At 36.9% G+C, this 9,458-nt stretch overlaps 1 protein-coding gene across 1 annotated transcript in view; it reads left to right on the plus strand.

Annotated features, from left to right (window-relative positions):
• Nucleotides 1–7,973, plus strand: part of LOC134746788 (6-phosphofructo-2-kinase/fructose-2,6-bisphosphatase-like) — a 31,149-nt gene extending 23,176 nt beyond the window's left edge. The window contains exons 5-9 of the mRNA XM_063681331.1: nt 3,009–3,398; nt 4,264–4,488; nt 6,148–6,382; nt 7,050–7,177; nt 7,511–7,973. Of these exons, the coding sequence (XP_063537401.1) occupies nt 3,009–3,398; nt 4,264–4,488; nt 6,148–6,382; nt 7,050–7,177; nt 7,511–7,618 (1,086 nt within the window). The 3' untranslated portion in view covers nt 7,619–7,973. The remainder of the gene's footprint in view (nt 1–3,008; nt 3,399–4,263; nt 4,489–6,147; nt 6,383–7,049; nt 7,178–7,510) is intronic.
• The last annotated feature ends 1,485 nt before the right edge of the window (nt 7,974–9,458 follow it).

Below are 9,458 nucleotides of genomic sequence, written 5' to 3' on the forward strand. Positions count from 1 at the left end.
AGTGGAACTGATGATGACGATCAGAACGGGACTCTTTAACAACGCACATTTCACTTTTGGCGATTTGTCCTCGTTATGTTTGTTAAGCAAAAGTAAGTTCTGAAGGAACATTTGTATTAAGATCTAGTTCTGATGATGGGTTCCATGAGGTCTAACTCCTCAAATCCAGATCCAGACCCAGTACCCGAAGCGCAAAAATGTTTAGTGACATGACAGTTTAGCCAGACTGGAACAAGTCTTACAGAATGATGCATAAGAAAAACTTTAAAATAAATGGAAAAATAAAACTAATCTTAAAAAAAAAGTAAAACAGACTTAAAAAAGGATAACAGCGTCAACACCCCGTCAAATCGAATGCCAACCCTGGTGTAGTTTGATAAGAAAAAAAGAACTAGTATATATTATAACATTTATAACCAGTATTGTAATTATATTTTGCTTATTGGCACCGACTTCAAACGTTTCAGTTACTAGCGCATATAAAACGGAATTATATTTTTTAATACAGTTGCTCAAAAAGTGCTACTTTTCGTGGCTGTTTAGCGTGCGGAAAGTTGGTTTTCGCGAACTAGTGCTTTTTACTTTTCAAATTTTTTTAAATTTTTACTTGTTCCAATTCATGACTACTTGTGTTAATATTAGTTTCCTTTAAACGTCGTAATCAACATAAAAACCTACTGTTAATGTAAGAATACGAAAAATATGCATATTTCATATTTTATTACTTACCTCTTCATCATTATAAGTATTAAACACGTTTACTTTTTAATGTTGAAAAACCGTTCTTAATAAGTTGTCTGAATGGAACGGAACGCCTGTCAAAGAAGAGGCGTATTTTCTTACTGCAAGAATGTTTTAAGTTTCCAAAGGCAACATTCGATATTGTTTTTATAAAAATACGATACACAAATAATCATAAGTAACGATATTTAGGTAATAATAGTACAATGCTTTAATATTTACAATTGTTTCTGTCTTATAGAACATGCATTTGAAAAAAAAAAACATTGAAGTTTCTTTTTGAAGTCGGTTTTTGGAGATTTCTATGCGCTCGCTCGCAAAATGGTGGACCCCGCCCGATCATAGGTGCGAATAGATGATATCAAATTTTAAAATTTTATGAATTTTACTCATCGTTACATGTTGGAGAAGTTAGGTAACCTATAGCATAGAGTAACTTATACTAGAGCGGTACTGTCATAGTAAATTTTGTAACCCCAGTAAATTCACTGCCATCTGTCGACACACTTTAAAACTAAAAATAAATATTTATAAAAATACGATAAAATGTATTTAAATATGGATAAATGATTTTTTTATTTGCATTAATTATTTTTATATAATTTTGACCCATGTTCTTTGGTATGCGTTAAAATTATAAATAACAAACGAAACAGTCAACGCCCTCTATACGAGTGTAGGCCAAAACTAGTGGCGCCATCTGATCGAGAATCAAATTTTCGTGATTTTCGAGGCACGTTTTTTTCTTAGACTGTATCCATCTATTACGGAGTTATATCTATCTTTGCCTATAGTAAAAACCGTAAATAGGATTACCTACCTTTACTTTGTAACTCTGTTCTTGTGTAAATGACTTGTAGCACAGATCTTTTATGAGAATTAATATCTTTAAACCTAAACCCACAATCTAAACCTAAAAATGTTAGAGGGTAGGTGAACTTCAGATGGTGGTCTATTTTTTTGTTAATTTCATTATTTTGACGACACTTGATGCTAAGTTTATACATAATACAATAGTTATTTGTTATACAAGGGTGCAAAGTTGTATTTTACCCGCGAGTGTAGAATTGAAACACGAGCAAGCGAAAGGATTCTATAGGTGAACCACGAGCGAAGCGAGTGGTTCTAAAATAGAATCCTGAGCGTAGCGAGTGTTTCAACACACGAGAAGTAAAATACATTTGCGCCCGTGTGTAACACAAAACTTTTCACCTCACTATAGCGAGGAAAGTGCAACATCCACAGGCGTTAGATCACCGTCATCACTGGAATCACTCATTTCTTTACGATATTATAACAGAAAATTCTGGAAGTTGTGTATTTTTACGCGAGTCGGTGAGAAAAGGTTTTAAGTAAAAAAATTGTTGACAATTTTGACATTTCTGATGTATGAAATGTCAACGATGCGTTTTGAAATTGCATCGACTCAACTTGTGCGTTCAGAATTATATTTAACATCATTATAAAAAAAACAAACGTTTCTTATGGAATTTTAAGGTTTATGACTTAAAATCGTTAAATAAAGCTAAATTTGGTATTTTTTATTACATTCTCAAACCATTTATTTAATGATAATTAATATCGAACGAACCATTATCTTGAGCGTTTTACGTTTTGTTATCTGTCAAGCTACTTAAAACACGCTCCATCCAAGGTCAAATTACTTTCCCCACTAGTGGATAAAACGCGTTTTTCCCCGCTTGTATTGAAGGATAAACGACAACTTTCCGAGCTAGTGAGGGGAAAATAAATAAGTAGCTAAAATCAGTGTTAATTGGCATTGATAAGCATATAATAATAATAATATGTTTGATGAATACAAGTAGGTGGTGTCATCTCCACAGTTATAAATAAAATGATATAACTTTGTTATTGGGGTAATAAAATGTTCACTGATTCAGTCGTTGTTGTTTAAGCAATAGTTTTATAAAAAAGGTATGTACTATGTAGTGGCATTATAAATAATCATCTCGAACAGGATTTAGACGTTGATACGGGGATTTTTATCTGACACGAGCAAAATACCACTATTATCTCATAAAATAACTGAAACTCATGATCTTAATCGGTTACATGATAAACTTGTTGCGACACATGTGCTCTATAAACAACTCATTCCTAGAACTTTCATAATTAAGTAGATACCTACTAATAAATAGATCAATGCCGCGCCCCATTCATGACCTCTCATCTCGTAAACAAGATTAATCACCTGGACATTGGATTCATTGGAACGATGCCTATAGCACAGTCATCTCTCTTTCTAGATATTCGACGGCACCAACATCACCCGCGAGCAGCGCAGGGAACTCAATGACTATTGCCTGTCGGATATGGGCTTCAGGATTCTGTTCATCGAGTGTGTCTGTGAGGACCAGGAGCTCCTCGAGAGGAACATCATTGAGATCCTCCGGTACTCTGAAGACTACAAGTCGATGAGCGAGGAGCTGGCAGTCGACGATTTGAGGAAGAAGCTTGAGCACTACATGAGGCAGTATGAGCCTATTGATGCGAACTTAGAGACGATCAGCTTCGTTCGCGTCGAGAACATGGGAGAAACAGTGACTGCTCATAAAGTTGCTGGCCAGAAAGAATCTGGAATCCTTGGTTATCTTTCGGGCCTTCGTCCTCTTCCGCAAACTTTATACTTCACCAGAGTAAGTCTCTACTAAATTGCATCATTCGTTTATCGTTTAATTGGTATAGATAAACATGTTTGTCGAGATTAGAAATATTTCTAGTGCAAGGGGATTAGGCGTTATCATGGGGTTAAATGAAATGCTAAAGTCATTATCAGTGGAAAGTCGAAAACCAATAGAGCTAGAGAAATACAAGGTTAGGAAAACCGGCTGTGTAAACGCTTATGTCATTGGTATTTTGGCAACCGGTGAAATAAAGGTTATTGTAGCTTCTTGTGAAAAACAAAACATTTTAATACCTAGTAGAATGTTTCACGTGGAAGAAAAACGTGTAGTTTTAATTAGTCACGATTTCACGACTGACTAATTAAAAAACTATACGTTTTTAAAATAAAATAATAAAAAATCATTCACTGTCGCAGTAAATAAAAAAAACAGTAGTAGGAACAAGCTTAAATTACAGCAGTATTATACAAGTAGGAACTAACTATACATATATACATATATGTACATATATGACATTTAGAATTTTAGTTAACAATATTATAAATGCTAATCTCAATGCTTTTTCTCAGTTCGTCAGATAATAGTTATTCAAGTAGGTACATTACTGGTCATTGGTCAAAGGCCTGACTATCCTTGGTGGGCGTCAATTTCCTTTATTATCTTGCCGGTAATATTTCTCTCAGATACATAAGTATGGATCTATATAATACAGAAGTTAAGAATTAATTTCCAAACTCTGAGCAAACAATATCCGATTTGGTCGAGATATATCATCATCAATGTTTCCAACCCAACAGGTTTGGAAGACGTGACACATTATTATTATTTGATGTATAAGTTTTTGATGTTTTGATGCTCATACTTGATATATTTCCAGCATGGCGAGAGCGAGTACAACGTGATCGGTCGCATCGGCGGAGACGCACTGCTCTCCCCGCGCGGGCAGAGCTACGCCCGCGGGCTGGCCCAGCACATGAACGCCATAGCTGACCGGGAGGAGCCTCTGTCGGTTTGGACCTCGGAGCTGAGGCGCACCAAGCAAACGGCGGCGGAGATTAGGGCTCCCAAGCGGGCTGTGAGAGCGCTCAATGAGTTGGACGCTGTAAGTACATTTATGATACTCGTACTATGTGCGTACATCCGGCAAAATTTTGCAGTTCACTGTACCTCGGGAACCTGCGTAGTATTTGGAAACTTCAGAGCTGAGACGTACCTACCAAACAGCGGCGGAGATTTGTATTAGCAAGCGTGCTAAATATATGGGCGCAGATAATTTAGTATTCTAATAGGAATTACATACTTAATACATACTTAGTCCATCTTTTGTACCATATTTTAAGCAAAATAAAGATATTTGATATTTGATACTTAAGTACCTATACGTCTCTTTATTTATGATTTCTACTGATTTCGTTTTCGAGGCAATTTTATTATTGTGATATTGTTTTGTGGTAAATACAAACGGTACACACTACACGGTATAGACAAGTACATCCCACTATTGTTTCTGTTAAACATTTCTTCGCCTAATCTGCCTCAGACCCTCATTATTTTGTTGGAAAGATAAAAATATACATACTTATCTTAATACAGTTAATCATCTGGCTAAGATTAGAATGACAATGAAGGCTTTCGATCTTATCCCAACAGCCGATTTTCCTTACTCTTATCTTGCATATAAATGTAGGTCAATACAATAAATATTCATTCGTGCGTCTTGTTAATTTCGAACAGATAAAATTTAGAACACATCTATTATTCAGTAGAGTTTTAGATACATTTCGCTAGATAGAAAGGCAGATTCATTCTTTTCAATAGGTAAGTAGGTACATACTTTTTCATTTCCATTGACGCAATAAGAACTATTTGTAAATGTGTTATGAGTTGAGTTCAACTTAAAGACCAAATGTCCCTTTGCATTAGATATGCAACAAGGGCGGCAATAAAGTACTGGCTGCATAATAAAATGAGGCGGAAAAATCAATAGTTGAAAATAGCACCTAAATCATACGACATTAGGCGTGTCCCGTGTCCTGTCGCGTGTAAGTCTATTTCTAATGTGTGCTACTTAGAAAGGCACAACATTGTTTATACTTGTGTACCTTTCACGTATGCATAGGTTGGCTCGACTGCCATTCTCGATTGATTTATGGCTGTTTGTTTTTACCGACCTACATTAATAAATAAGGATGGTCAATGAAGCCGTAGCGTAGGTCTTTGTTGAAAGAAATTAAATATAATTTACATTTATAGCCGGTCAAACAAGTTTGTTAGTAGCAAAATAGCGAAATTCAAATTTTCTATGGGATTACCCTTCGCGCCTACATTTTTTTAATTTACCGCTTTTTTCTACTGACGTAAATAGCTTTACAGATTATACAGTGTGGCTAAAAAATAAGTGCATTCCCGTTGCCAGGGAGGTTTTAGAATTATACTGAGCAACTTTTACTATGGGCCCAACCACGAAATCGCGAAAAAAAATGTACCCTCCTATAGAAAAAGGACCAGTCAAAATGTATGAAACAGCCAAATTTTTTTTCGCTAATTCGTTGTTGGTGCCATAGTAAAAGTTGCTCAGTATAATCCCGAAACCTCCCTGGCAACGGGAATGCACTTATTTTTTTACCACCGTGTATAAACAGACTACTATTCGTCTGTACCAACCACCAAATAGGTATTTCTCAACACTTTCTCCTGCACTATAAAAATTACGAACCGGCATTTTTCGCACCGCACTAACTTTGTCTATATTTGTCTCCAGGGCATCTGCGAAGGGCTGACATACGAGGAGATGCAGGAGCGCTTCCCGCAGGAGTTTGCCTGGCGCGACCAAGACAAGCTGCGCTATCGCTACCCGTGGGGCGAGTCCTACATCGACATCATGACGCGACTGAGACCCGTGCTGTCGGCGCTGGAAGACGAGCATAATGTCATCGTGGTGGGCCACCAGGCTGTGCTTCGGTGCATGCTGGGATATTTCCTCGATGCCAAGCTCGGTGAGTAAATGTGAATGTACCACAACAGATATAAGCAACAGATGAAGTTTTTGTTTCTACGCTTGGCAATGAATCATGCCTTAAAAAATGTTCTGAATGTTCTTAAGACAATCACGTGACTGCAATGCATGGATCTACACGACTAGCCGCAATTTAGCTTGTCGTGTGACACAATGATTCTTAAAGCAATTATATTAGACCGAAAATAGATAACATTGTTTACAAGAGAGATCATGTCCGAACCCGAACAATTGTGGACAATCGACAGGAAATATGACAGACGGTTGATAAGCAAACAATACCTTTATGTCGGAATTGGGGACGTCTTTATCAGAGTTCAGTGCAGATATAGAAGGAATGCATAACTGCATGCATGCTGAATGCATATATTTACTCTGTCAAACAGTTTGAACATTCCTTTCATTTATTTTTCTTTCAATTTTTTTTGACTACAAATTTATTTTCTTTTTTGGCCTTCTAATAAGGATTACCCACTTCAAAAAGGCATTGATAAAATAAGGGCAAACCAATTTGTTATTCAATATTATACATACGGGCCTATAGGCTACCTCTCATGCATGAGAGGTATTGATCTATTTCTATAGGTACCCCATTTTGGACCAAAGCGGGTAGTGAGGCATAGTCAATAATGAATCTTTTCTTTCAGACGAGCTCCCGTACATGAACGTGCCGCTTCATACCATCGTGAAGCTGACTTCACACGGCTACAAATACAAAGTGGAGACCATCAAGCTACCCATCGAGTGCGTGGACACCCAACGCCAACAGCCAAAGGTAAATGCAATATTTAGATGGATTAAGCAGTACTTTTCTATTGCAATCTCGTAAGAGTGGTGGTAATCTGGTAAATATTGAATTTCTAGATAACAAATATTGGTATCGTTAACGTTTCCCGGTAGATTAGCTTCCAGTTTGCACAAGGCTTTCCTTTGAGCAAGCGTTTGCTTTACTGATAAAATTAGCTTAGGAATGTCTGCATGGCCACAACGCTTGGTAAACTATAATAAAACGAATACTGCATAGCTTGGCACATACCTATGCTGCCTATAATAACCAAGAATAGCGTGTTACTATGCAAATTAGTCATATTCATGTTCATCATTTCAGAACTGCTCAATCACACGGACTTCCATCGACGCGTTGGTGACCGTGCCGTCGCACTACGACACGCTGCCGTCCAACCTGTGGCAGAACCCCTCCGAGGCACAACTGTAGGCGCACGCACGGGCCGGCCGTCGCGGCCGCCGCTACTTAAACCATACCAGCATTACCAGGGCCCGAGCCCCGGCAGTATGCAGTCCACGGTAGTGAAAAACCTTGGATCAATAAAGAAACAATATCGCGCCTAGGTATACAGCAAAAAGAGTGCGGTATATGCTTAGTAACTTCGGTGCCGAGAGCTCATTTTTCTCTGCTGAATGCACTCTAAGCGCGCTTAGTGAAAAACTGTGGTGTCGTTCGTTTCTGAAAGTGTGGACGTTGAGCAAACTCTAGCCTTTTAAGATCGATTTTTAATAGAAGTTATTCCGTTTAAAATTACTCTTAAGAAATTGAATTTTGCCTCAAATAACGCTTGATCGTCAAAGATTAGCGCGATTCGTACAAATGTACATGGAATGTATGACAAGCCCGTGTATGTAATGTCATCTTCCAATGCGCATTAATAAGACTGAAGAAATTGAATCCAATCCGATGAAAAGTGTTGAAGTCAATTCGATCTACATTAATATTTTTGTGTTCGTTATTCTTAAGTTAATAGATATATCCCTTTGCTAAGTTAGGTACTTTATTTTATGTTTTTCTAGTATATTTAATGTAACTTGCATGCTTGCAGACCTAAGATTCCTATGTAATAAGGTGTTACAACTTCGAACAATTGCGTCACTTTTAGTGGCTGTTGTTCAAACTTGAAATAATGACTCGGGTCCACAGAAAAACAACATAGATACTATTACCTGTTATTATCAGACAAAGAGTATTTTTTCGACTTTATCAGTAATATTGTTTTATTATAAGTTTGATCTTTTTTCTAATTAGGACTAATATAAATTCATTACGCTTATTTAGGGATTTATCGTAATCTGCAGATACGAGTATCAATATATTTCACGTGCGCAGTAACTGTTTATTGATGGTTTATTTGGGCTACTTTGCACAATGATTTAGTCTATTTTTACATTTTTACTGCTAACTTGTATGACTGAAAATATTTCAATTGTGAAAGGTCAATTTAAGCTAAGAGTGGGTAGACGCCCTCCCTGTTAGTATTTAGAGAATATTCTTGTTTAGAATCGTTTCGTGAAGAATATTCTACTCGTTTATAACAACGACTTTTAATCGTAATAATTAGTAATTACGGGGATTGGGAATTCTTAGACAATAGCTCATTAGTATTGTAAGAATAAGAGCACATGTAACATAGAATTCTGTTACATTTAAGGAAAATATTTTCCACTTATTGTTAATTTTCATAGAGTTGAAGTAGAAGTATTGGAATGTCTATTAAGCATTATGATTGCGTGATGACGTGGGTTTCCAATATTAAAACATAGTTTTTTAAAATAAATAACTAAATTAATATTACGATGTTTTATTTTTTCCCAACTTTAAATCATCATGATATTATTACATGTTATTACTTATAATCCGACCACACTAAGTTTGCACCGACTTAGCAGTAACAAATGAATACATTAGATATTGATAGTCTCCTTAAGTCGCAGCTTGAATCGATTTTGAATGTCCATTTCTGTGAACAGACATGGACACAAGCTTCTTTGCCTATTAGGTTTGGTGGTTTTTAGGAACCCGCAAAATATCAAGTGTTGCTCTGTCGGCATTCTTGTCCTCAATCCATAGCACGTCTGATCTCGCAGGTAAAAAATGGAGGAGGCCAAGAGTGCCTGGAAAGCTGGGCTCAACCTAAATGTACCATCTAGGCCTAAGGGGCAAAGATCTTGGGACAACATATAGCTTCCGACGCTGTCCTGAAGGCTATAATCCACACGTCCTCGGGTAAGGACCGTGCAAGGCTCCTTTCTGTCTCCCGACCTGA

The sequence above is a fragment of the Cydia strobilella genome, chromosome 13 (assembly GCF_947568885.1).
Source record: "Cydia strobilella chromosome 13, ilCydStro3.1, whole genome shotgun sequence".
In the NCBI taxonomy this organism is placed as follows: Eukaryota; Metazoa; Arthropoda; class Insecta; order Lepidoptera; family Tortricidae; genus Cydia; species Cydia strobilella.